The sequence below is a fragment of the Podarcis filfolensis genome, assembly GCF_964270895.1.
Source record: "Podarcis filfolensis genome assembly, chromosome: 1".
Lineage (NCBI taxonomy): Eukaryota > Metazoa > Chordata > Lepidosauria > Squamata > Lacertidae > Podarcis > Podarcis filfolensis.
Genome location: NC_139604.1, coordinates 53,276,388 through 53,303,386, shown reverse-complemented (window position 1 = coordinate 53,303,386; position 26,999 = coordinate 53,276,388). Strand labels below are relative to the sequence as shown.

Sequence of the window (26,999 nt, the reverse complement as noted above, 5' to 3'; positions counted from 1 at the left end):
TATGCAGGATCTGTAGGTTGACAACGGGCTTGACATATTTCCTCGAGCAGCAGGTGCCAGGGGAGCAACACTTTGTTTATTCCTTTCCTCAGGTAATGGACCATGCGATGGAGACTGAGAAAATGATCGATAAGTACAGTGGACTGGCTTCAGACCTGCTGACGTGGATAGAACAGACCATTACCATTCTCAACAGCCGCAAGTTTGCTAATTCTCTGGCAGGCGTGCAGCAGCAGCTCCAGTCCTTCAGTACATACCGCACAGTGGAAAAACCGCCCAAGTAAGCACCTGTCAACTGGAAGGAGGATGTCCTCCCCCCGCTTTTTGCTGATGTTTACCATTTCCCCCCCAGTAGCTTAAACTGTGCCCATCTGCATTGTGACTCATTCGGTTGTGATCCGAGGCTTTCTGTGCAGATTGGCACATCGTGATGATGATGATGATAATGATACTGTAACAAATAACAGTGAGGAGCCAAGCTGAAGGGGAACAAGGCAGTTGATGTACCCTGAATTGCATTTTGTTACGATGCCAAAATAAAATGCAGTTTCAGTGGGTTCTTTTGGTGCAGTTCTGCTGCCTTCCTTCTTTCAAACAGGAGGAATTTGGCAAATGTTGCTTTGTGAATGCCTAGCGATCCCCTAACCTTGAGTTTCAAAGAGAGGAAAAGGAAAAATGCTTCCCCTTCTATAACTGTTAACTAAGGGTTTCTAAACATAAAGATGACAACTTGATGGTAGCTTGAAAAAGATACTACGTAGTGCTGGTGTTATGTTTCAGAGGCTACAGTCCCAAAGACTCTATTGCATATGTGTAGGTTTGAATCTACCCCAAATAGCTATAAGGTGTTTGTGTTCCAGTTTTTTAAAAGAACTTTTGTCACCATCATTCTTTTTAATCTATTTTTATTTATTATTTATCTGCATGCAAATTGCAATAACTGCCCTAAACACTGATAAGTTAGACTTCTGGATAGATGATTAGTTTATTTCACTGCTTTTTACCGTTAAGCTTCTATGGCCTGAGCTCAGAACACACTGTATTTCAGTGACACTAATAGACATTGCTTGTGTTGCTCATTGTATCTTCTTCACCTAAAAGTATGTTTTCTCATTTTTGCTGTGTTCTTGGGCAGGTTTCAGGAGAAGGGGAACCTGGAAGTCCTGCTGTTTACCATCCAGTCAAGAATGCGAGCCAATAATCAGAAAGTGTATACGCCTCACGAAGGAAAATTAGTGTCTGACATCAACAGGGTACCTAATGCAGTCCCTTAAAATGGTTAACAGAAATGTGATATATTGAGAATTTCAGTGTTAGGACTTTTCTTCTAGAATTTTTTAAAATTCTTGTTTAATTAATTTAGCTGGTTGGGAAAGGGCCATAGGTCAGTAACAGGGCACCTAATTTGGACTCATAACATCCATGGTTCAATCCCTACTACTGCATGGCAAAAAAATGATACAGCAAGATTAGAGAGGTGATCAGCAGCTAATGTGGAAACCAAGGAGGAAGCTACAGGGACAGCTGGATGTGATCCCACACCACAAGCTGAATATGTTTCCCTTCAAGTACCTTAGATCTGCTTTGTACAATACTTTTCCTATTCATTCTAGCAACACTGAATAAATGCTCACATGGACCATTTTCACATATATAGTCTGCAGCACTTTCCATGAGTTTAGTGGGGTTTTTTGGGGTGGGGGGGTTTTGTTGGGACCATAGGAGTTGTTACCAACTAGTATCTGTTATTGTTCAGTTCGCCACTCTGTGTGTGTGTGTGTGTGTGTGTGTGTGTGTGTTCACATGAGCAGGTTCACGTGAGCCTGGAAAAAAACAGGGCTACTTGCATATACAAGAAAAGTGTTGTGAGAACAATCCGTTAGAGAAAAATACAAGGAGGAACAATAGCTCTTTATCTGGCCAAGCAACATTTTGCTGATGTGAGGTTGGTTAGCGCAGCCTGTATAAGAATGGAATGCTTTGTAGAATGTGCCACGCGGCATTACATAGGAATTGCTGCGGCCTCTTGATTGTATATTCTGTACCTGCATACTGAATTCTCATTCTCCTGTGTGCACACATTTGCACAGGCCTGGGAGAAGCTGGAGAAGGCGGAGCATGAACGGGAGCTGGCGCTGAGAAACGAGCTTATTAGGCAGGAGAAGCTGGAGCAGCTTGCCCGGCGCTTTGATCGCAAGGCAGCAATGCGGGAGACGTGGCTTAATGAAAACCAGCGCCTTGTTGCACAGGTAATGTGTGGCTTCAGGGACTGTGCTGGCTCCAGTCTCTGATCTGCCTGGTGGCATCAGAGACAGCAGGGGATGTTGGGGGGACACAAGCACTCTGTTGGCACCAGCTTAAAATGGTACCCAGATCCCTTCTGGGGAATTTGGCATGACCACCCCCCGTAACCCTTTGCTCTATAGCATGCACAAGAAAAGGCAACATGCCGCCACACAGTTGCTAACCAAAGGCGAATTTAATTTGGGCAGGATAACTTTGGAAATGACTTGCCAGCTGTGGAGGCAGCAAAGAAGAAGCATGAAGCCATTGAAACTGATACAGCAGCCTACAAGGAACGGGTCCAGGCCATAGAGGAGGTGGCCAAGGAACTGGAGATGGAGAATTACCATGACATCAAGCGCATCAATGCTCGCAAGGACAACATCCTGCGGCTCTGGGAGTACCTGCTGGAGTTGCTGCAGGCCCGGCGGCGGCGGCTGGAGATGAACCTTAAGCTCCAGCAGCTGTTCCAAGACATGCTGCACAGTATTGACTGGATAGATGAGATGAAAGTAAGGAAGGGCTTGGGTGGAATACTGCAGGTTGATAGAAAGAAGCCAGCAAATTGAGGTGGAGGCTCATCCTGTGCTCCCATTGCCTGCCATTTCCCCAAGACAGATCATCTTCCCAAGTGACTCCCCCCTGCACACACACACCACCGGGTTCAAAATGCATCATTATAAACCCTAGGGAGGCAAGCTGTGTGTGGTAATTTGGAATGAAGAAATGGCAGGCAGGAAAAGGATTAAGCTTTATTTCTGCTACTTTTCTGCTCAAAATCAATTCATTCTGAAGCTGCTTTTCTTAAAATAACAATCGCCATCAGGCTGCACTACATGTGGTTGTACATAATGTGTAGCCTGCCCCTAGCAGAGGCAGAGAAAAGGGTACATTCTTCCTTTGTGCTTCTATAGGCTAAACTCCTGTCTCCTGAATTTGGGAAGCACCTGTTGGAAGTGGAATACCTTCTTCAGAAGCATAAACTGATGGAGGCGGACATGGTCATCCAGGCTGAGAAGGTTCGTGATGTCAGTGCAGCTGCCCTTAGATTTGCCAACGGAGATGGTAGGTGTTTGTTTTCCAAGGAGAATTTTATGACTTCCGTGAGTGAGTGAATGATGAATGATAATTTCTGAGTTGAGAAGCCCTAAGTATAAAAGGGGAAGGAGTGAGGGGAGACCATCTGTATCCTTGCCTCTTCCTTTTAAGAAATGGTTTAAGGAAAATGCCTCTGTCCTCTTAGAATCACAGAGTTGGAAGGGACCCTGAGGGTTGTCTTGTCCAACCCCCTGCAATGCAGGAGTCTTTTGCCCAACGTGGGGCTCAAACCTGCGACCCTGAGATTATGAGTCTCATGCTCTGCCGATGGAGCTATCCAAGCCATCTCCTGTTCCACCTTAAATTGACTGAATTTATAGTAAAACGGGTCCAAAGTGCACAAATTAATTCATAAGTAGGACCTTTAAGTTCAGCTAGAATCTATAGCACTTGTTTCCTTGAAAACTGCTGGGTCCTGGCGTTTCAGGCGGCTACCTCTTGGGCCTAGCTGGTGCGATAGTAGAAAGAAGGATTGGGAGGCAGAGTCTGGATGATATTGGAGGCTTTTCCAGATAATGATTTTCAGTGCAAGAATTGCACAGTTGTTGCTCATTTGTTGTACCGCTTCCCATTGTCTTCCCTCAAAAGATGTGCTTCTCTCTAGGGAATATTACATTTACTCAGGATGTGAATGTCAGTGTATTGCGTGTGGCAGAAGTGCAATTCTCACCTCTACTGGTTGACGAGTGTGGGTGGGAGTGCTGACTGAAATGTGGGTGTGTGCCAGTACCCCAGCAGCTTACCTAATAGTATTTGTGACTGGGGATGGGGAAGAAAACTGATTCAGTTCATGTTTAAAGGTGAACCTACATACCGGTAATTCATACATTCTGAAGCTATAGGCAAGCTGAAATGTAGCCATCCTTTAGAATTCTAACTTTTCCCAATTTTGCAAGGCAGTTCTTCAGCCAAGTACTTTGTAAAAAAAGGGTGTTTTTTTAAAAAATGCAGGCACTAGGGCAAAACGTGCACGAAAATGCATGTATTGATGAAAATAACATACAAAAATGCATTTTATTAGGGAACATGGCTTTGTAAATATGTGCACAATAAGCAAATATGTTATATGTTAGGAGAAATTCACACTAAAATGCTGATGAGTTTTCCACAAAGTGTTTGGAAATTTGTAGAACTGAACTTAGAAGGGAAAAAAATGAAAAACTGAGAGAAACCAAAACTGATAAATTCATCTGTCTTTGTTTGTTGAGTGCCACTAATGAAAAATGACATAGTTCCTACACTCTATGTGCCATTTTTAAAAAGTCCACTTTAAACTATTTAGAGTCTGTCCACTGTGCATCTAAAGCTTGCAAGCACTCATGTAACCTTTTAAAATAAATTTCAGTAGCAAATTCCATCGGAGCCACTTTCCCCACTCAGACCTGTACGCCACCATTTCAAGCAACAGTTCCATTTTCTGTTTCCTTTTTATTTTTGGGATGGTGTGCATTGTCCTTCTGAAGCTCTGCAAAGCACCTATCTCTGCTTTTGCTTTTTTGTCAGAATCAATGAACAAATGGAAAGCACAACTATAGCTATCCCCCCATAGCTGTCTGTCTTCATGTCACAGCTACTTAACCACCTGTTAGGTGGGCTGGTCCCTAGCATTTTTAAAAAACCACCTGAAAGTGCCTTATAGATGTTGTGCCTTTTCCCTTTCTGACTTAAAGGAAAATGCATCATGCATGTCTGCTGATAGTAGCTTTCTGTCCACACATGCTTGTACAGGTTATCGGCCTTGTGACCCAAAGGTGATACAGGATCGGGTGAACCACCTGCAGCTGTGCCATCGAGAGCTGATGGCTTTGGCTGCGGAAAGAAAAGCTCGCCTGGAGCAGTCCAAGCGCCTTTGGAAATTCTTTTGGGAACTGGATGAAGCTGAAAGCTGGATCAAAGAGAAAGATCAGATCTATTCCTCCCTGGATTATGGGAAAGACCTGACCAGCGTTCTCATCTTGCAGAGGAAACACAAGGCTTTTGAGGATGAGCTGCGCGTTCAGGAAACCCACCTGCAGCACACCATCAAAGAGGGAGAAGCTATGATTGCTCAGAATCATTTTGGTGCACTTAAAATCCGCAGAAGGATTGAGGAAGTGAAAGCCCTCTGGGCCCAGCTGCAGGAACTGGCAGCTTTCCACAAGAAAAACTTGCAGGATGCTGAGAGCTTCTTCCAGTTCCAGGTTGATGCGGATGACTTGATGGCCTGGCTGCAAGATGCCCATCGTCTGGTGTCGAGTGAGGATGTGGGGCATGATGAATATTCCACTCTAGCCCTTGTTAAAAAACACAGGGACCTTTTAGATGATGTAGCAGACAACAAGAGAGTCATGTACAACCTGAACAGGCAAGCACAGAACTTCCCCACGGAGTTTCGGGATGATCCAGGATTTGAGAACAGACTGAAGGCCATCCAGGCAATGTACAATGAAGTTGTGTCCCTAGCAGATCTGCGTAGGCAGAAGCTGCAGGATGCCTTGGATCTCTACAAAGTTTTCAGTGAGACAGATGCATGTGAACTTTGGATGAGTGAGAAGGAGAAGTGGTTGGAACAAATGGAGATTCCTGATACCTTGGAGGACCTGGATGTTGTGCAACACAGGTAAATGTCTGAGATTGTTCCCTGGGCAGTGTATGTTCGATGTCTGGAACATTTGTCTCAAACTAAACGAGTTAAGGGTGTGGAGGGAGTGCTTCATACATTAACTGTGACAATTAAGGAGCAACTGCAGGATCTACAGTAATTGTGGAACACGTTTTTGTGGGTTACAGTCCACTTTGTAAAGAACTACACATTACCCTGGCAAACATGATTTCTTTTGCATGAAATGACCTCAAAAATATAGCACTGAAGTGCAGATGAAGGGCTTAATTCAAGGTTCAGTGTGTCAGGCCTGGTCCTTAGCAGCCTGAACCTCCTCCATTGTCTTCCTGTATTGCCATACTGTACTATATGAAGATAGACTGGAATCAAAATTACCATGTATGCAAGACTCAGGGCCACAAGGGCATGGGGAAAGGCTGGATTTCCTTTCCCCTGGTGACCTACCAATACCTGAGTTTAGGTGTTTTTTGAATGTGGCATGAGACTTTATAATTCAAATTGGGTTTTGGAGGAATAGGACAAAGACAACACATTCAAAGTAGGACTTTAGAAATTATCCACTGTGCATCTTGAGTTTTCAATTAATTAACTGATCTTGATTTCAGGTTTGATATTCTGGAGCAAGAAATGAACAACCTGGCTTCTCAGATTGAAGGGGTCAATCAAGCTGCCTTTGGACTAATAGAAAGTGGGCATCCACGCAGTGTGAGTGTGAGGCAGTGTCAGCAGCGTCTGAATGCCAGGTAAGTTCCCCTTAAAAGGACCAAAACAGATGCATGAAAAAGAAGGACCTAAAGAAAAGATCTCTGCTGCATTCAATGCAATGATTCTTTCATTCATTCATTTTGCTCTGCTTCTTTTAGATGGAAAGTCTTCCAGGAGATGGTAGCTCAGAGGCGGAAAGCTGTGGACTTTGCCCTTAGCCTCCACAATTACTGTGTGGATTGCGAGGAGACAAGGAAATGGATCCTGGAAAAAACCAGTGTCATCGAATCTACGCAGGACCTTGGCAAAAACCTGGCAGGCATGATTGCCATGCAGAGGAAGTTATATGGCATTGAGCGTGACCTAGCAGCTATCCAAGCCCGGCTTGCATCCCTGCAGCAGGAAGCACACCGGTTAGCCGAAGAGCACCCTGACCTAGCTGACGACATCTACAGTCGACTGACAGCTGTCACTGGAGTCTGGCTGGACCTGCAGAATACGTTGCAGAGCCAGGAGGCCTCTCTGGGAGAAGCCAGCAAGCTGCACAAATTCTTGCAGGACTTAGATGACTTCCAGGCATGGCTCTTCAAGGCCCAAAAAGCTGTTGCTTCAGAAGAGGTGCCCAACTCACTGGTAGAAGCTGAGCACCTCCTGCAGCAGCATGCTGCCATTAAGGAAGAAATTGATCAACACAAGGATGATTACCACAGTGTCAAGCAGATAGGAGACAGAGTGACCCAAGGACAGACAGATGTTGAGTATCAGCAGCTAGAGCAGCGGCTTCAGGGCATGGATACAGGCTGGAATGCCTTATGTAAAATGTGGGATAGCAGGGAGAAATTCCTCAACAAGTGTCTTGGCTTCCAGGAATTTCTTAAAGATGCAAAGCAAGTGGAAATCATTCTTACTAATCAGGTATGGCAGCAGGGAACATGCATCTTATAACTTTTATGTACGTTACATCAGTGTCTCAAGATTGCATCCTGGTGCTTGAGTGTCGTAAGTGTTGCGCTCTACAGAGAAGCAGTAGTGGAATTTGCCATCTGAGCACTTGGATGTCTTACAAAGCTTGTCAGCTGGCATGTGGCAGCCACAGAAAAATCCTGCCCATGCTGTGCACCCTCTCCTGCACAGGAGCTGCATTTCAGCACATATTGAGAAATATTGGAGAAACAATTCTTCCTGATGCATGCTGAAAGCCGAATCCTGTGCTTAGCGGCAAGTTGATAGAAGCAGTTTGCAAAAGCTGAGCTCTATTTTATGCAGGCATTTCAAGTGCTTTCTCTTTAGCTGACATGCATATGATGGCTGCAGTGTGCCAAACTAACATGCAGACTGTTGTGGACTAGAATTGGCTTTAGGCTTTGCAGAAGAGAGTTGTTGTTTTTTAACTTCCTGTGCTGTTTTTCTGAGTAATTGACTTGTTTTCTTCCACAATATCTGCTTTAGGAATACACTCTGGCTCACATCGAGCCCCCAGACACCTTGGAAGCATCAGAGGCTGCTATCCGAAAATTTGAAGATTTCCTTGCTACTATGGAAGCAAACGAGGAAAAAATTACTGGGCTGGTGGGCAGTGGGAACAAGCTGGTGGCTGAAGGAAATATTTACTCTGATAAAATCAAGGAGAAAGTGCAGCTGATTCAAGAGAGGTAATTTTCGTGGAATAGTTTCAACAGGACAGCTCAGGACTATTGCTCACATTACAAGATACAAAAAAATAAAAAAATTGTCCAGTAGCACCTTAGAGACCAGCTAAGGATGTTCTTGGTATAAGCTTTTGTGTGCATGCACACTTCTTTAGATACACTGAAAAGTTGCTGAATTACAACTTATCACTAAACTGAAAGTTATGGAGAAAACTGGTCTTAATAGAGATATTGGATTCCTGTCTCATTACATCTGCTAATTATCTGCATACTATCCCTTGCTTTTTCCTGTAGGACTAATTGCAGTCATTAACAGTCATCAACAGGTTTACCATACCCATTGAGTCAATCACCCATCTCCTACTACCCTCCTGAGAAAAACCCCACCCCACCCTCCCACTATATATAAGGGTCTGGTCACTTCTGTTTCAGTGCATATGAAGAAGTGTGCATGCACACGAAAACTTATACCAAGAACAAACTTAGTTGGTCTCTAAGGTACTACTGGACAATGTTTTAATTATTATATATATATATATTTCTACTGTGTCAGACCAACACCTCCCTGAAATTACAAGATACTGCACTGTACTCTGATATCACAGTGAACAGCACTCTGGAGAAGGTGTGTGGAAGGGGGGTGGGGAGAGAGAAAGGGAGAGATTTGGTTATCTCTTCAAACAGAGCAAAACCATCACCCAGATTTTTGTTCTGAGGCAATAGTAGCCCAAAACAAGAGATGCATATGAGGAGATCTGGGGAGGCCTTTTCTGAGCTGCAAACCCTTCCTTCCCCACAAGTCCCATTAAAAAGGAAAATCCATATATCTTTAACCAGGATAATAAAAGACAAGCATGACAACAGTCTGAGCTTGCAGCTCCAAACTGAAAGCTGCCATTTGAGGAGGAGCAAAAATGTAGTTAAGGCAGGGATGGAGAAGTCAGTTTACTTGCTTTCACTATTGTGCTGTGCCCTGTTTACCTTGCAGTGATTACTGTATAGAATCATAGAATTGAAGAGTTGGAAAGGGACCCCAAGGGTCATCTAGTCCAACCCCTGGGAATGCAGGAATCTTTTGCTCGATGTGGGGCTCAAACCCACGACCTTGAGATTAAGTGTCTCATGCTCTGTCGACCGAGCTGTCCCATTTCTAGCCTACATAGCAGCATTCTGTTTTTGACCACATACAAGGTTTGAGCCCCATTGATGTGTGATTCTTATTTTCTGCCTCTGTGCTTGAGATATGGAATGATTCAGGAGTTTAGGAAGCAGCTCATCTAGCTCAGTTTTGACTATGCTGAGTGGCAGTGGCTCTCCAGGGCTGCAGGCAGGGAGTCTCTCCCAGCCCTACCTGGGGAGATGCCTGGGGTTACACCTGAGACCTTTTGCATACAAAGCAGCTGGTTCTACCACTGAGCTACAGCCCTTCCCTAAAGGGCTGTCATTGGAAATCTACAGTGCGCAGCTGCTTTACACAAATACAGACAAATGTAGCAGGGTTCTCTGGGTTGCTGGGACCACTGTGTTATGATTCTGGCTAAGCCAGTGGTTTTCACTGTGGCACCCTGGGGTGCCTTGAATGATGGTCAGGGATGCCACGGGCAACATTGGCCTCTGTCCCTCTTTCCTTCCCTCCCTCCTCTGATGCCCTCTCGCATCTCTGCCTCCCAACGGTTGCAACAGCCCAGGGTATAAGCTCTGCAGGTGAATGGTGCCTCTGGGAGGCACCTCCATTTGGGGTGGGGACTCAGAGACCAGGGAAGGCAGCAGCAGCTGCCCAGACGACTACCAAAGGGGGGGGGGGTGAGGAGAGGAGGTTGAGGGAACACTCCACAAGGGAGGGTGTTGGAAAAAGGGAGAGAGGCTGCCAGCTCTGCAGAGAAGGGGTGACATAACTGGGCTCCTGAGCCCCACAAGGTTGCTGCAGAAAGAATGTAGTTGGTTAAGGGAGCCGTGGACTCAAAAAGGTTGAAAACCTCTGAGCTAAGCTATTGGACAATTGGGAGGAAGGGCAGGATATAAATTGAATAAATAGTAGCCATTTAACAATGGCACTGTTGTTGTTTCTAGGTACAATAGAAACATTGCAAAATCTCAAGAGGCCTTGGTGCTGCTGAAGGACAATCATGAGCTGCGGAACTTCCTACAGAATTGCCAGGAGGTAAGGATGCCAGGCCTACTGCTACCACCAATCTAAGGTGCATCTGCATTTATCCTTCTCCAAATGGTGGTTATAACTTTGGATTATGCCAGCAGTAAATACTTCTCACTGCAACTTTCAGCTGTCAAAAAGTTATTCCTGATGTTTAGTCGGAAACTCTTTTCTTGTAACTTGAATCCAGTGGTTCGGGTCCTAGCCTCTGGAGCAGGAAAAATAAATTCCCCATCTCAGCCCTATGATTCCAAGTACTTCAGAGAAGCACAAGCAGTCATTAAAAAGTGGCTGAAATAAAGTGGGTGGGTGGGGAGAGAATTAAGTAAGAATATGAGCAAAACAGTATTGAGTTTGTTTAGCTAATTATTTTACCCGCATTTATCACTTAGCTTCAAGTACTAGCAAAATGTTAAGGGAGTTTGGCAAAAGTCTATAACCGTCCTTTGTAGTATTTAACTTCCTTTGTTTACAGCTTACTATCTGGATTGATGAGAAGATGCTCACAGCGCAAGACATATCCTACGATGAAGCCCGGAACCTGCACAGCAAATGGTTGAAGCACCAGTCTTTCATGGCAGAACTTGCTTCTAACCAAGGGTGGCTAGAGAATGTAGATGAGGTAAGTTCTTGCAAGACCTGGAGTAGTGTGACATCTCTCCCAGCTCTTTTCTCCCATTGTCTCTATACCTTAGTGACTCCTGATATTTCGGAGCATTATCCTGTCCTCATCCAGCCACCAGCTAATGTTGTGTTGCCTGCAACCACTTGGAGCACTGCATGTAGTTGACTACAAAGACCCATCTCCTTCCAACCCTGTATTTCTTACTCTGTATTTTCTTGATAAGAAATAGCCAGTCCTTTGCTCTGACAAGTGCTTCCATGTCTCTCCCCCATCCCCTCTCTCTTTTCTCCAGGAAGGGCAGAAGCTAGCAGAGCAGAAGCCCCAGTATGAACACATTGTTTGCCAGAGGCTAATGGAGCTGCACCAGCTTTGGGGCAAGCTGCAAGCAACCACAGATGAGAAGGCTCAGCACCTGTTTGATGCCAACCGCTCTGACCTTTATGCACAGAGCTGTGCTGACCTTGATGCATGGATTAGTGAGATGGAGGAGCAGCTGAAATCTGATGCCCAAGGGAAAGATCTCACCAGTGTCAACATCCTACTGAAGAACCTGAAAGTAAGTCACAGGGGGTGGCATTCGCCGATTAACGAACATGACTAAATTAGGTACATTATTTTCAGTGGGTCTAGTCTGATAAAAACTTAGTCAAATACCACTTCCAGGGTGGAGGGAGGAGTCGATGCAGATACCCATTGCCGGGGGGGGGGGGATCTGGAAAGTCAGTTCAAAGCCCTGCTGCCAGGCGGCAGGGGTGGTTTTCTGTTAACAATCCCCATGCCCGCACTAGGGGGTGTGGCAGGGCTGTGTCCAGCTTTTGAACTGCCCCCCTTTTTTTGCTCCAGAACTTTCCTTGTTAAAACACCTCTTTAAAGTTCATTCGGAGCAAACAGCAATCCACGAAAGCCTGACTTGACATTTGTTCCAATTGAGTGCTACAGAGTGGGTTTTTGTGGGGTAAGCTCCAGGGCAAAAAAACACACCAAACCAACCAGCACTCAGATACAGAGCTTAGGACGTGTGCCTGGAAAGACCTTAGATACTGCAATAATCCCTTTTCACCCTGATTCCAGTGTATTCTTTCACCTTTGCCATCAGAACAGGGGCTCTCCATTTTTTGCTGAGACCACCATTTTCTTACCCCTCACAAAGAAAGGCCCAACCCTCCTCAATTACTGTTCCCATGATGGTTCTCTTCAAGTCTCTCCAGTCTCAGGTGTGAATAAAAAGGATGTCCTTGTTTTTCTAGGAAATGAAATGGGAAAGTCAGGCTGGAAATTTGTAAATATGTCACCAAGCCCAAAGCCTATGCCCCCAAAAATATAAATTTTGACAAGATGGCTGAGTTAATAGAGGCTTTCTAATTTCAGCGACTAGATGAGCAAGTAAGTGTGAGGAAGAAAGAGATGGAAGACTTGCTGTCTCACGCCCCTTCAACCAGAGGAGACCTGCATGAAGCAGATGGCAAACATGAGATCATTGAGAGAAGGTTCCAGGATCTTCTGCAGCCATTGGATAAGAGGAGGAAGGAGCTGGAGACAACCAAGGCTCGATACCAGTTGGACCGGGATCTGGAAGATGAACTGGTGAGCTATCATCTGAATGTGCCATTAGGAAGGACTTCTAGTCAACCTTATTATTTTAATTTAGAGGGCAGGGGGCTCTGTTACAGTACAATTGATCCCCATGAGACACATAGGCAGTCTGTGTTAGATAAACAGAGTAATGCAGTTGTACCTTGGAAGTTGAATGGAATCCGTTCTGGAAGTCCATTCAACTTCCAAAACGTTCAAAAACCAAACTGAGGCTTCTGATTGGCTGCAGGAAGCTCCTGCAGCCAATCAGAAGATGTGAAAGCCCCATTGGATATTCAGGTTCCAGAAGAAAGCTCACAAACCAGAACCATTGCGGTGTTCAGGAGCCAAAACGTCTGAGTTCCAGGATGTTCAGGATCCAATATACAAGTGTTACTTCATCCCCCACCCACCCCACTTGTGTACACATATATAGCCTGACTTTTCTGTACCTGCACTTTAGTAATTCTTCTGTATTCCAGCTTTGGGTACAAGAGCGATTGCCCCTTGCTCAGTCCACTGACCATGGCACAAACCTCCTGTCAGTACAGATGCTCACGAAGAAAATGCAGGTGAGTCTGTCCACCACCTCTGAGTTTTGTCGTCCCGTCCCCCCCGCCAATTTAATTTAATTGCATTTTGGAATGAACACATAGGCTGGCTGGGTGAATTTTGGCTGTGGCTGCAAACATCCAAACGTTCAGTGGTGTCTGTATAATAGCTGTTAGCAAATGGAGTGGGAGGATTTCTCAAATATGCATGTACCAGGAGCTCTCCAGCTTTGCCTACTCACCACTCTCTGCCAGATGCCTCATCCCCTTGCCAAGCCTCCTCCCTTTACAGCTTGATTTGAGAGTGATGTTGTATGGACGACGCTGCATAAATGGGGACACAGGCAGACCCTAGCCCATGCTAAACTCTGGTGTGTACAAGCCCTGAGTCAAAGGAGTTCCCTCGGGGGGGGTGAGGATGCAGGTAGATGCCAAAGTGCTTACCTTTGCAGCAGCCTGCAAGACCTGAATATTGCCATCATGTTAGACATTGTTGTCAGTAGCCCCTATTAATGACTACTCAGTAAATGGGAAGAGCTCCCTTCAAAGAGGTTTCTGATCTTAACCAAACCTCCTTAAAAGTGCCTCTGTCCCTTGCTAGACGCTGCAGAAAGAAATTGCTGGCCATGCCCCACGCATTGAGGACGTCCTTTTCAGAGGGGAGGCCATGCTGGCTGGAGCGGAGGGGGATGGAGACTTCCGGGATACCGAAGAGCGCCTGAATCAGCTGAGGGATTCCTGGAGCACTTTGCAAGAGGAAACATCAAAGAGGTTGCAGCGCCTGGAAGAAGCAAGTGAGGCTCAGCGATATTACTTGGATGCTGGTGAAGCAGAGGCCTGGATAAGTGAGCAGGAGCTCTATATGGGGACTGATGAGAAGCCAAAGGTAAAGGTGCTAATATTGCCGGAAGCTGCTGCCACATCCCCAGGTCGGCGGGGGGCAGTGATGGGGCAGCACAGTGAAATGGGATGCGCCACTCCTGGGTTGGCTCCATTCCGGGGCAGGATAAGATGCCATCAGTAACTGGAGGGGTTTTCTTTTCCTAGGATGAAGAGAGTGGCATTGTGATGCTGAAGAGACTCCTTCGCCAGCAGCGGTCCATAGAAGAGTATGGGAAAAACATCAAGCAGCTGGCTAGCTGGGCTCAGAAGCTGCTCTCTGCTGGACACCTGGAAGGGTAAGTATGTTTGGCTGCTGTTTCCCAGTCTCTCAAAGCTTTGGAAGAGAACAGCAAGGAGATTTTTTTAAAGTTCTGTGCAGCGTGGTGTCAACTGACCCATCATAGATCCCATGTCTTGTCATTTGGCTCTCCGGAAACGCAGCCCACTGCATATCTGCTGGATTGTGTCTTTCTTCCTTTGGCGGGCGATATGGCTCAGGCACGTCCTCCTTTGGTGTTTTTCAGGGAGGAGATAATCCGGCTGCAGGGGCAAGTAGACAAGCAGTATGCAGGCTTGAAAGACCAGTCTGAGGAGCGCAGGCGTAAGCTGGAGCACATGTGCCACTTCTTCAAGCTGAAGCGAGAAGTTGATGACCTGGAGCAGTGGATTGCAGAGAGAGATGTAGTGGCATCATCCCCAGAGATGGGCCAAGACCTCGACCATGTCACTGTGAGCAAGCACTGTCAGAATGTGCATTAGGCAGCCCATTGTGGCCAGGTGTCTTAGTCCCCCATCTCTCTTGAGATGCCAGTTCCACTTTAGGGGTATAAGTGCCATGTGAATGAGGACAATGGGTGGTGAGTGGTGTTATTTGACTGCACACGGTCATGTGGTGGCCAGATGAAACATTGCTGCTAGGTGGTACAGGGTGTGTTAAAATTCAATTGCATTTAACATACAGGGAACCCCCGATGTATAGAGGGTTTAACCACCTCACGTTTACAATGGGAAGTTATCATTTATTCTTATGCTGGAAGAGTGGCTTGTTAGGGTATGGGAATCAGCCCACATGGCAAAGTTAACTAATCTTATAAGTTGGCGTAAAGGCACAAACAAACAAGTAATTGTTTTTTAAGTGGAATAATCTTGCCATGTACTGGTGCAATAAGGCACAAGAAAATAAGTAACCACATATGCTGTTGCAAACTATTTAGTAATTTAAAGGATAATTTAATTTTCTTATTTTGTCCTCTTGATTACATATATATTTACATATTCACATTTTTTTCTTTTTTCTCTTTTACCTGTTAAAAATATCCTGTGTTTAATATTATCTTTTTGTGTTTACATGTTTAGGCACTATCTCTTTTTTATAACAAAAGACATGCAGCCTGGAGTGCAGAAATCACTATAGTTTTCTTCAAATATTAGGAAAGTAAAAGTGTGTTGGAGACATGGCGCTGTGTCCGACAACCTTGCCACCTCTGCTCCTGACTTTACCACATTCAGCAGCAAGGTCACAATTGGGCTCGCAAATGTGTTCCCTTGAACGTGCTTACCAGCCTCCCTGTCCTTGGGATCATTCAGGCTTCCCAGCCGCAGGGGGGACTTGTAAGCACGCTCAAGCAAACTTGCTTAGGAGCCCCCTTCAGACCATGTTGCTATGTCTAGTCAGGGACAGGCTGGAGCGCATGGTGCTGTCACTCCAACATACCTGCATTTGGCTAATGTCTGAAGAGAGCTTGTGTTATGACAAGAGCGGCTGTTGTAAGCTGTTTTCAGAAAATCAAACCACATTAGTGTGCTGCAGAAAAAACAAGAAAGAACATTGTGGTACCTTAAAGGCTAACAAATGTCTTATGGCATAAGCTTTCATATGTTGGTAGGCTTTTTCAATGCTGGGTGACAGCCTGCAACTGAAAAGAACAACACTCTTTTACATCATACGCTCCTTTGCATATGGTTATCCTAGAGAGAAAAAGGAGAAAATTGGCAGATATTCTCTCTCTCTCTCTCTCTCTCTCTCTCTCTCTCTCTGTGTGTGTGTGTGTGTGTTTCCAAGTAAGTCTCATGTTGTAATTTGGGACTGAACATGGGTTCTGGATCTACAGAAAGTGACATTGCATCCATTGTTGAATGAGATTAGACCTCTTAGAATGCTCATGTTCTCTCTGGTTTGTTTCTTGGCTAGCTACTGCGAGATAAGTTCCGTGACTTCACCCGGGAAACAGGAAACATCGGGCAGGAGCGGGTGGACGGTGTCAATCTCATAATTGAGCAACTGATTGATGCTGGCCACCCGGAAGCTGCCACGATTGCGGAGTTGAAGGACAGTCTGAATGAGAGCTGGGCTGACTTGTTAGAGTTGATTGATACCAGGATACAGCTGCTGGCTGCCTCCTATGAACTGCACAAGTTCTTCTATGATGGCGGTGAGATCCTGGTTCTCATTGAGGAGAAGCACAAGGAGCTGCCGGAGGAGTTGGGCCGGGACGTCAACACAGCAGAGTCTTTCCACAGGATGCACACAGCGTTTGAGCGAGACATCCACTTGTTGGGACAGCAGGTAACCACATACCTTACAAGTCTATAGCTCACTACTGGACGACATGGGGAACTGTATTGGTATAATCCCTGGTATAGATCAGAAATATATGTGTTTAAGCACTCCAGGGATGCTCGGCCTTGACCTTCCACATTTTTCTGTCATCTGTGTGTCTTGGCTAAAGGGAAATTGAACAGGTCTATGTGGCGTTTTCCAGATCTGATTAAAGTTAGCATCCTCCCTTGAAAGACTTTGGAACATAAGGAAAACAGTCTCTTCTGGCTTAACTGGCATTCTTGATTTATTGTGCTACGGAGCCCAAACCAGATTCTCAATGTTTTCGTTTCCCTATAAAACTGGTCCTTCGTGCTTCCATTTTAAAATTAGGAAACCATGTCTGGGAGAGACTTGCATAGCCAGCATGCTTCCATACTACCCGTATTTTTGAGCAGGCTTCTGTCGCGTCTAACAAATTCAGGCTGCAAAACAGACGCTTGATGTGGACATCCAAAACAAATTTTCCCCAAAACCAAGACTTTTTGCAGTAGGGAAAGTGTTGGATAATGATGCAACATTGTCTAATCTCCCCACAGACAGGCTGAATGCCCATTAAACAGGTTTCCTGGAAGTGACTCTGGTCTGAGGTGTGAAGTGTACGTTCTTGGGTTGCAATATAAAGTTCCCTCTTCTCTGGCAGGTTCAGCATTTCCAGGAGGTGGCGGTACGCCTGCAGGCAGCCTATGCTGGGGAAAGGGCCGTCGCTATTCAGAAGCAAGAGCAAGAGGTGGTGAAGGCCTGGAAGGCCCTGCTGACTGCCTGTGAGGGGCGGCGGGCTCAGCTGGTTGACACGGCGGAGAAGTTCCGCTTCTTCAGCATGGTCCGGGACCTCATATCTTGGATGGAGAGTGTGATCCGGCAGATTGAAACACAGGAGAAGCCCAGGTAACAAGATGGAATGGGAATGGACTCCCCCCCCCTTTTTTTCTTTTCCCACCCAGATGCTAGAGAAACCATTTGTAGTTCCTGGCATGCTGATGCAACCCTCAAGAGCTGCTTACCAAGTTCATAATCTCCCCCTCCCCCTTTTTTTAAATCAGCCCTGTGAGCTGTAACATTCTGGGAAGCAGCCTGGCTGGAAGCCAATTGCACATCACATTTGCTGATTCAGGCTTTGCATGCCTTTGAGACTGGTTTTCAGGAGATCTCCTACAACTTGAGAAAAAGTCCTTGGGCTGAGGATCGCTTGGGTGTTAGTAACGTTCTGCTGCTTGTTTATTCTTCCATTATTTTCCCCATTTAAAGGGATGTTTCGTCTGTGGAGCTTCTGATGAAACACCACCAGGGCATAAAGTCCGAGATAGACACCAGGCAGAAAAGCTTCACCACTTGCTTTGATCTTGGCAAAGCCCTGCTGCAGCGCAGGCACCATGCTGCAGATGAGGTGAGGGCTTCCCAGCACAAGCTTTGTTGTGACAGATGACTAATATATATGCAAGACTGCATTAAGCATGGCTGCTCCCCACCTTGGGTTCCTGCGAGTGTAGATGGAGGCACTGGCTTTCTGGAACTAAGGTGCTTCCTCCTTCAGCCCTGAGTCCAGGTGGCATTTATGACAGAGCAGCCCCTCTCCCCCTCTGACATTTTCAGCAACCCATTCAGAATTCTATTTAGGGGAAGGGGAGCCTTTTTCACTCTGGGGAAATCTCATGAACATGTGTGACAGATGAGCGGGACTACCTGCCTGACAATCATTATGTCATCATATGAGTGACCGGTAGTTTGTCCCATCTACCTGTTAAAATCCCTTGTGTGAGTTTCCCAAGCACCTGAGAGCCAGATGGGAACCATAGGACATGGGGCATTGCCAGCCGTATGCTTGGCACTTCAGAAAGGGATGAGCATAGGCTGGCAAAGCACTTCTTTCTCCTGCCCGTCAGCTGATGGGGAGAGTGGAAGGGGATTCTCCATTGCACAGTGCATGCCTGCAATGCTCCAAGAGGGGGAAGAGGATCTGTGGAGGGTGCAAAAAGCATGAATAGGTAGGACAGTTCAGTGCCTACCACATACATGGAGCAAACTCTCATTTAAAGACGGGGTCTGCTGCCATGGCATAAAACATGGGCCTGAGCTGCTCCCTATTTTGCCTGTGTTTTTTGCTCATGCACAATAGTTTTAATTGTCCCAAGAAACTACAGAATGAAAAATCCCCACACTTCATCTATATTATGTGAATATCTAATAGGTATTCCATGCCTTCTGTCCACAACCCAGCACAGAGCGAAATGTAAGGCACTTAGGTGTGCTTAGCTTTGAGCATCTGCCCATGTCATCATTGTTGTGTGCGTGCGCTGTCTTAGGGTTTTTTCTGGTAAGAAAGAAAAGCGGAATTCGTGTAAGCATTATACATAGTTAGAGCAGGAAACTCTGTGCACTTAACCTATCTGCCATGAAACCTGTGGCAGGGAGGGAGAGAGAAAACTTTCCTCCCTCTCCTTTTAGATAAAAGAAAAACTGATGCAGCTGGCAGAGAAGAGGAGGGAGATGGTGGAGAAGTGGGACAGGCGTTGGGACTGGCTTCGCTTGTGTAAGTATCCCACAGGGTGTTTCCTAGGTGGGCTGACTGGAATGAGGCTTTTCCACCCAAGTGGGCACTTTTCCATGTAGGGCAAGGCCCAGCCATCAATGTGTGTGCATCCTACATGCTGAGCCATGACCCTCTCTCTGGTTTCCCTTCTCCTCTTCACATACAAGTGCTCGAGGTGTGCCAGTTTTCCAGGGATGCCTCAGTGGCCGAGGCGTGGCTCATTGCCCAGGAGCCCTATCTCTCCAGCGGTGATTACGGGCAAACTGTGGATGCTGTGGAGAAGCTACTGAAAAGACATGAAGCCTTTGAGAAATCCACAGCCACGTGGGAAGAACGTTTTGCTGCCTTGGAGCGTCTGACCACAGTAAGTAGCCCACAGAAGGAGGAGCCTGCCAGCACTTTGTATGGTTAACAATAATGGAAACCTACTAACCAAGCTGGTTTGGAATACGGGGATCCAACTGTTGCTTCTTATTACTACAGTGGTACCTCGGTTGTCGAACGTAATCCGTTCTGGAAGACTGTTTGACTTCCGAAACGTTCAACAACTGAGGCGCAAAGGGCGGTTGGCAAAGTCAATGGAGAAAAAAGAAAAAAAATGCATCGGAAGCCGTTTGACTTCTGAGGTGCATTCGAAAATGGAAGCAATTAGTTTTCGGTGTTTGGGTTCCGAAATGTTTGGCTTCTGAGATGCTCAAAAATTGAGGTACGACGTTAGAAAGCCTAATTTGTGTTCCATTTTATTTTAATGTGAAGCTTTTCAAAAATGCCTTCTTGAATATTCCTGCAGGGAGTTTTGGGCTGAAAAAAATAATAATTTGAAGATGAATATACGTATATTTGTCAGGAAACAAATATTGGCCGAAGCACTGCTTTCAGTGCCTGTTATAGCACCCTAATGCCTTCTAATACCTTTCTCAGTAAAACCAGTGCTAGACCCTAGAGCAGTGATATGGCAACATAAAAGGCAAATAGCACAGTGAAGAGCAATATGGGGGAAATGTGTAGGTGTAGGAAAGGCAAAACTGACCCCTGAAGGGATGGGATAGATGAAAATAAGGTCACAGGTGCAACAGGGAATGGGGAGTGGCCTCTTTCACATCTGCCTATACAAAAAACCCCACCCTGTGTGTTCTTTAATCTCCCCCCCCCCCATATTATTTTTCAGCTTGAATTACTAAGGAATAGAACGATTCCAGAAGACCTTTCTCAGCACAAAGTGGCTAGGACCACAGACCTGGAGTTTGACTTTGAGACAGAGCCAGAAACTGAGATGGGGTAGGTCACATGTATGTAAGTTGCCCTTTGGGCTGTTACTTCCCCGAGTGTCAGTAGAACTCCATCAAGAACAGGCCAAATCCTCAATTCCCAGACAAAAGAACCACCCACCAACAGCATCTCCATTTTGTTAGGATTCCACAATTAGGATTAACATTTCTGTCCTATGCTGGAGTGCAACCTGAGACTATTTTTTTGAGTCTGGTGTATTAGCAGAGGAAACAGCTATCTCATGAATGAAGAGTTGATCTTTGTTGAGTTGGAAAGAAAAAAAGGACTGATATGCTGCCCTCTTGTGGTTGTGAAAACTATCCTACTTAACCTAGGGCTGAAATTCCTAGTGTCTTTGTTGCTGTTGTTCCTTACTGAGTTTGGTTGTATGGGGTTGAGTTCTGGGTTTTGCATGCACATTGTTTACACAACTGGAAACGTCAGCTCCACACTCTTCACCGCTGCAATTATATGGTTTTCTTTGCATAGACACTATATATATAGTTTTTTCTTCTTTAAAAACACACACAAACAACTTCAGCAGTAGGCTGTATCTAATTGGTGATGTTGCACAGGCAAAGGGGCTTTTGATCCAGCAGGAGGCATTCACTAATGGAAGAGGGTAGGCAATTTTTGCTAATTTCTGGCAGCTCCTCCCTCCCCAATCTGTTCTGGAAGGTCCCTCGTCAGCTATTAGTGGACATCTCTGCTCAAGCAATAGCACAGGGAGGATGACTTATTCTGCTCCATGTTGTTTCCATTTTATATACTGGACTATGTTCTTCTGTGTTTACTGTAGGCCTGAAGAAGAGAGGGAGAAGAAGGAGGAGTTAAGTTTAGAAGATGCCATTTCTCCTGATGCAGAAGACTCATCACTGGTCAGTTATCAGTTTTAGTTCCTCCTGCCTGGAAACCTCCACAGCTTAATTCAGTTATCCAGTTTTGTTGCATCTTTGTAAAAATACACAAAATGTATTTTTCTGGCAAAAGAAAGAGAAAAAGAATTCTCTTATGTTCAGTTATTTAGAACTTTAACTTGCAGTGCTCTTCAAAGTCTTCTTCTTTGATAAATATAGTAAACATCAGGAAATTTGGAGCCAATATGTATATCTGCAAAATGGATCTGTTAAATAAAGATTAATGTTACTATTTTAATATGTACTTTCTCAACTTGGTGCTCTTGAGATGTTGCTGGACTGCAGCTCCCATCATCCCTGGTCATTGGCCATGCTGGGTGGAGCTGATACTTAGTTGGAATCCAGCAGCATCTGGGAACCCAAGGTTGGGAAAGGCTGCTCTACAGTTCCCCCTAAATTATATTTTTGCTGTAACAGATCCTTCAAAGACTCACTTGCATATATGTTTGAACTGGAGAGCTGCTGTATTCTCATTGAAGGAGCTACTGTATCTGACGGTGTCTAATGCTTATAGCATGGTGCACAGTTTTGACCGTACATGATTAGTCTGTTAGCTACATACATTTTTCAGTTAGGATCCTGGCAACAGCACACAAGCCTAGCAGTGTGCTTTTTGGAATCGTTTCTGTGTCAGAAACCTTAAACCCAGGGTATCGTAAGTAGTGTAACTAGATGGAAAAGAAGATAAGACTTCTGGTCATTTAATAGTGGTGTAGAGTAAGGCATTTGTGCAGAATAATGTTGGGTTTAGAGCTCTAGATGGAGGCACAATATCTGATAGTTCTTGTAGAAAAAGTGTGAAGCCAGGTGGAGAGAAGAGTAGAAACACTCTTAGCTTAATCATTGACCCACCTTCTCTGGAGTGATTCCTGAGGCACTTTCCTCTTTACAGGCCTGATCCTGATCTCTTTATAAAGCCAAAGAAGCTCCTGGCTTCCAAGTGATTTTAATTAGTCCAGCCGCATCAAATGAATGAATGTTTCAAAGATATTCACCACCTGATCTCCCTGCTGTTCCTGTGGAGTCTTTCCTGTTCCCTACCCACAGCTCCGAATGCTGTCTGGATCAAGGAGTCAAATGTTTATTCGAAACCCAACTGTACCCAGAAGAGAGGGTTGTTCTATATATATTTTATTTTTCAGGCATTTGGGAAACCCTTTTGAAAAGAAGATCTGATCTGCCTGGGAACTTTGTATCCAACTTGGCCTCTCTAACAACATATTTTTTGTACGTTGTTTTTAATAAGCATTTGCTTTCTTCTTTATTCCACTCTGCCCTTATAAGGAATCAAGATAGGCCTTGTTGTACTCATGGTGAAAAGAAAGTGATGAGCAAAATTCCAGCGTCGGCTACTCAGGCCCACATCCCAGGTTGCTCTATCGTCTTAGGATCCAAGTTTCATTCTCTTGCAAAGGAAGAATGTGTCAGGTGTATTGATGCATAAGTCAATACATTTTCACGTGGTGCAATGCAGTGGCCTGGTGAGAAGAAGAGTGGAGTGATTGAGCCTACAGAAATGCATAAAATACACCCTATAGTTAGTGAAGAGAAATCACAAGATGGAATTCATGTCTGCATTGCTGTCTTTGTTAGCAATTTATAGAGTGACCTTGCCCTTTCTGGAAAAGTGGGTTGCTTTTTGTGCTTGTAAAACGGAAGATCATGGGCAACGAATGGACGGTGATGAAGGTGCTGTGATCATGACCTTTCTTAAAAGCAACTGAGAAAGAACCATACCTAAAAGATTTCTTCCAATGTAGCTGTGATACTATTAATCTTACAGGTGCTTCCAGAAACATCAAAATGAATTGTTAGGACGATCCCTGCTATACCAGAGGCACCCAAACTCATGGAAACTCTTAATTCTTTTTAAAAAAAAGTTGGGCTTACTTTATGACGCAGGATGCTCCCTGACACACAGGTACAAAGGAAGACCTGTGGCAATGCACCTCAGTATAACATGCCAACAAAAAGCAGTTCTGTGGTTGCTTTTCACTTTTGCTGTAAACCAGGTCTAAAGAACCTATGGCCCTCAGATGTTGCTAAACCACATCTCCTATCAAACTGACCCATTGGCCAGCGACATCTAGAGGTCCACAGGTTCCCCATCCCTTCTGTAAATGGAGGTTTGTTACTGCAGATAGATGTGGTAGTAGCTCTCCTTCCACATGTACCTCTCAACGTGATTCGGAGGCACCGTGGCTTCACAAAACAAGCCCAAAACATGCAGTAAAAGTTTCCCTAAGCAACAGAAGCACAATGCAGCCAATAAATGTTCTATTTTGTTCTTAAAAGGCTCATTTGTTGGAGTGTGAAGACACAGCATTAAGGCACAGTAATCTCAGTCCTGCACACTCACCCACAAGTGTGCATCCACATCCATTTCCATGTTGTATTTATCCAAGGCAGTTGTGTATCTGAATATCTAAAAACTACACAAGTATTTACACTGGGAAGCACAAGCCATCATTCCGAGAGGATCGGTCTTCGCCACATACACTAATCAGGTCTTTGCTCCTACATGATGATTGATAGGTGCTTCCTCATTAACAGTGCAAGACATGCAGCTCATCAGATAATCTGCAGGCAGGCCCTTCTTGCTGCCAACTTTTTTCCACTGCTCCTACTCATCCCCATACTGTCCAGCAAAATATCCACAACTCTGCCAACACTTTTGTTGCTTTCTGTAAGCCTTTGCGCTTCTCTGTGCCATTGTTTCTCTCAGCCTTCTTTCACTTTCCCCCTTCTTCTTAGTCTTACTGCTCTTTTTCCCCCCTTAAGCAGCTTGCTTACAATATCTTGAAAATTTTCTTTGTGTCCTGTTGCCACCAGCTTAATATCTGAAGACAGACTTTCAATGTGCCTTTAATGGACAAGTCATCCAAAGTACTCCCTGGGAGTAATAATAATAATAATAATAATAATAATTATTATTATTATTATTATTATTATTATTATTATTATTATTATTACTACTACTACTACTACTACTCCCTGGCTCAATCTGTGCCTGTCGTCCCCTCTTGTGCTTCTTCCCATGCATCCTTGCCTCTTTCTTCCCAGAATACATGAGCCTCCTTCCATTCTTGCCCCGCAGGCTTTGGGCCATACTTGGGAGTGGGGTGCCAAGCAGCACTGACGTCTTCTCTGAACCTTTGTTCAGATCAGTTGATGCCAAGGCTCCACCTCTGCAGTAAGTGCCTGTCTGAAACAGCCTCTCCAGTGGTCAAGCCACTTTGCACGACCAGATGAATGATTGGTCACATGTAAGTCTAGCAATAGAATGGTACCGTGGAGCAATCCCTCACAGGTTCGCTGTTAAGGATAAGTCCTGGAGGCCTGGAGCAGTGTTTTGAAGGAGGCCATCCTGCCAAAAAAAGAGAAGGGAATCTCTGCTTCTGTTGCTGCTTTTCTCTCATATCTGCTTCCATCCAGCCTTTTCTACTAACTTGGTAGCAATTACTGGCCTTGACATTTGTGGCAATTGGGTATGCATGCTACACACTGCAAAGTAAGTTGTGGCTAATCACAAAAGAAGGCAGCAACTTGAAGCCGCTGTTTTCTCAGTACACACGCTTGCAACAAACCCTCACGTGTAAGCATTTTGTTTCGCAGGCAATTCAAAAGCCATTTTTCTTTAGTCCCCTGGGGACTGACTGTTCTGCAATATCAGTTTTCTTCTGGGACTGGTTTATTGTGACCATCTACTCTCTGCAGGTATTTAAGGTCTTGGAGCTTTGCTGCTCTCTGTGGAATAGCTGATCACTGTCACAGTAGCAAAGGCCAAGTGTCTGGATAAGGTGCCCTGCAAAAGAGTGCTTGTGAGAAAACAAGTCTTTGTGGAGCTGTTCACAAAGTTGAGTTTCTATGGATTCCTGCAGGCACTGGGAGAGCTCGTTCCATACTTTGTCTTGTTCGCTGTGATGCACCAAGCAGGCCTGTTGCAATGAGATAAGGAGGGCAGAGGGCACCAGGAAAAGGAAGCACAGCTGTAGTTTTTATAGTCAAAACGGTTTAGATTTTTCAGGTGTTTCTGGCACAGCACTGAAAAATAACTGCACTCGGGAATCCCAGCCAGCCAGCAGATGCCAGCACGAAAGGCAAGGCATTGGACCTAAGATTGGGGCAGGGACGATTAAGACTGAGGAACACTTTGCTAGGGGCTACCTTTGGCCAAATTATTTATTCCACTAATTTAGATTTTTAACACCCTCCCCCTCTTCCAGAGACTCAGTTGTTGAGCTGTGGCGTCTAGGTGTATTTTGCCATGTGCCTCAAATCAATAAGAGTTGCGCAAGTTTTTTTTTGGGATTACATTCAAAACTGTAGAAGCAAGAAGCGCTTTGCTAAAAAGATTCCTCAGAAGTCATACATGGAGTTGCCTCAGGTAGCCTATTTATTTGTCCCTGGAGCACTTTTCAGTCTTCCCCTAAAGCTGGGCTAGGAGTTCTGTGGCCATCCAAATGTTGCTGGGCTACAACATCTGAAGGAGCACAGGGTCTCCACCACAGCCATAAAGCCATAAAGGCCAGGTCACAACTGATGAAATGCATGTATCATTCCTATAACTTGCCATGTTATGACAAAGCTGCTTTCGCTGTTGTTGTGCTCATGGCAAGAAGCCTTGATTAGCAGGGGTTTCCTACAGCATGCTTACGTGGTGAAATAGGCACCTGTGCTCTTTTGTCACAAAATTTATTCACACAACAAATGGTGAGGAAAATACTCCCCGCCCCAAGCAGGCAAGCTTTTGACATTTTGAAAACTATACCGTGGAGGTATTGAAGATCTCAACAAAATAAGTTCTGGCCTTAGCACTGCTCCATTAGAAGTCAGCATTGGTAGGAAGACAAGAAGAATAGAATCCTACCTTTGGCATCAGGCCCAGTAATTTCTCTGACCTGACGCAAGCACAGATCTACTGGTGTGCTTTACATTCAATGTGTGATGCCAATGCAGAATTAGCCAGTATAACCTAAAGAGCCTTTGGCCAACCTGGTACCCACCAGATGTTTTTGACTACAACTCCCATCAACCCCAGCCAGTGGGCACCAAGTTGGCAAAGGCTGACCTGCACTACTCTGCACAGCTGGTTGAATGTTGGATGCATGCTGGGGGTAGTTACACTGTGTGGTCCAAGTACAGATGTCTTAGGCTGCACTCCTGGCCACACCTGGCAATGTTCTATTGAAGTTAATGGAACTTAGACACGCATAAGATAGAGCTGTTGATATTTTCCTGGCACCTAAGCATGCTGTTGGCTCCTGAGTCTCGAGTTTAGTGCCGTTGCTTACCCTGGGGTTCGTTCCAGCTTTGTGGTTCTATGGTTACATTCTGCACTTAGACCCACAATCACACAATGCACTTGCAGCTCTCAATGTTGCAAACACAAAGGAAATGCAGTTGATAATGAAGTTCTTCTACCAGTTATTCAAAGGTAAGTCCACTAGGCCTCAATGGGGCTTATATACTTGCAAACAACAGCAGCATCATAAACCTATTCTGTGGTAACAAAAGCAAATCTTAACCAAAAGAGTTTTAATTATCTTTCTGAAGGCTGGGAAG

The 26,999-nt window shown here is 45.1% G+C and overlaps 1 protein-coding gene across 30 annotated transcripts in view; it reads left to right on the top strand.

Moving 5' to 3' along the window:
• The window catches only part of SPTB (spectrin beta, erythrocytic), a 92,395-nt gene that overhangs the window by 50,500 nt on the left and 14,896 nt on the right, over positions 1-26,999 (top strand). For 12 of the 30 annotated variants that reach the window (XM_083591397.1, XM_083591392.1, XM_083591394.1 and 9 more), the window contains 25 exons: positions 93-280; positions 1,136-1,253; positions 2,091-2,249; positions 2,493-2,795; positions 3,198-3,348; positions 5,110-5,980; positions 6,589-6,726; positions 6,847-7,603; positions 8,138-8,340; positions 10,408-10,498; positions 10,965-11,111; positions 11,407-11,670; positions 12,483-12,698; positions 13,169-13,258; positions 13,839-14,123; positions 14,285-14,415; positions 14,644-14,848; positions 16,311-16,685; positions 17,362-17,606; positions 17,967-18,105; positions 19,164-19,248; positions 19,416-19,612; positions 20,417-20,526; positions 21,317-21,395; positions 22,327-23,728. In XM_083591397.1, the coding sequence (XP_083447523.1) occupies positions 93-280; positions 1,136-1,253; positions 2,091-2,249; positions 2,493-2,795; positions 3,198-3,348; positions 5,110-5,980; positions 6,589-6,726; positions 6,847-7,603; positions 8,138-8,340; positions 10,408-10,498; positions 10,965-11,111; positions 11,407-11,670; positions 12,483-12,698; positions 13,169-13,258; positions 13,839-14,123; positions 14,285-14,415; positions 14,644-14,848; positions 16,311-16,685; positions 17,362-17,606; positions 17,967-18,105; positions 19,164-19,248; positions 19,416-19,612; positions 20,417-20,526; positions 21,317-21,395; positions 22,327-22,332 (5,553 nt within the window). In that variant the 3' untranslated portion in view covers positions 22,333-23,728. Of the gene's footprint in view, positions 1-92; positions 281-1,135; positions 1,254-2,090; positions 2,250-2,492; positions 2,796-3,197; positions 3,349-5,109; positions 5,981-6,588; positions 6,727-6,846; positions 7,604-8,137; positions 8,341-10,407; positions 10,499-10,964; positions 11,112-11,406; positions 11,671-12,482; positions 12,699-13,168; positions 13,259-13,838; positions 14,124-14,284; positions 14,416-14,643; positions 14,849-16,310; positions 16,686-17,361; positions 17,607-17,966; positions 18,106-19,163; positions 19,249-19,415; positions 19,613-20,416; positions 20,527-21,316; positions 21,396-22,326; positions 23,729-26,999 lie in introns of those variants that run through there. The other 18 variants (XM_083591407.1, XM_083591390.1, XM_083591404.1 and 15 more) reach the window with 2 other exon arrangements.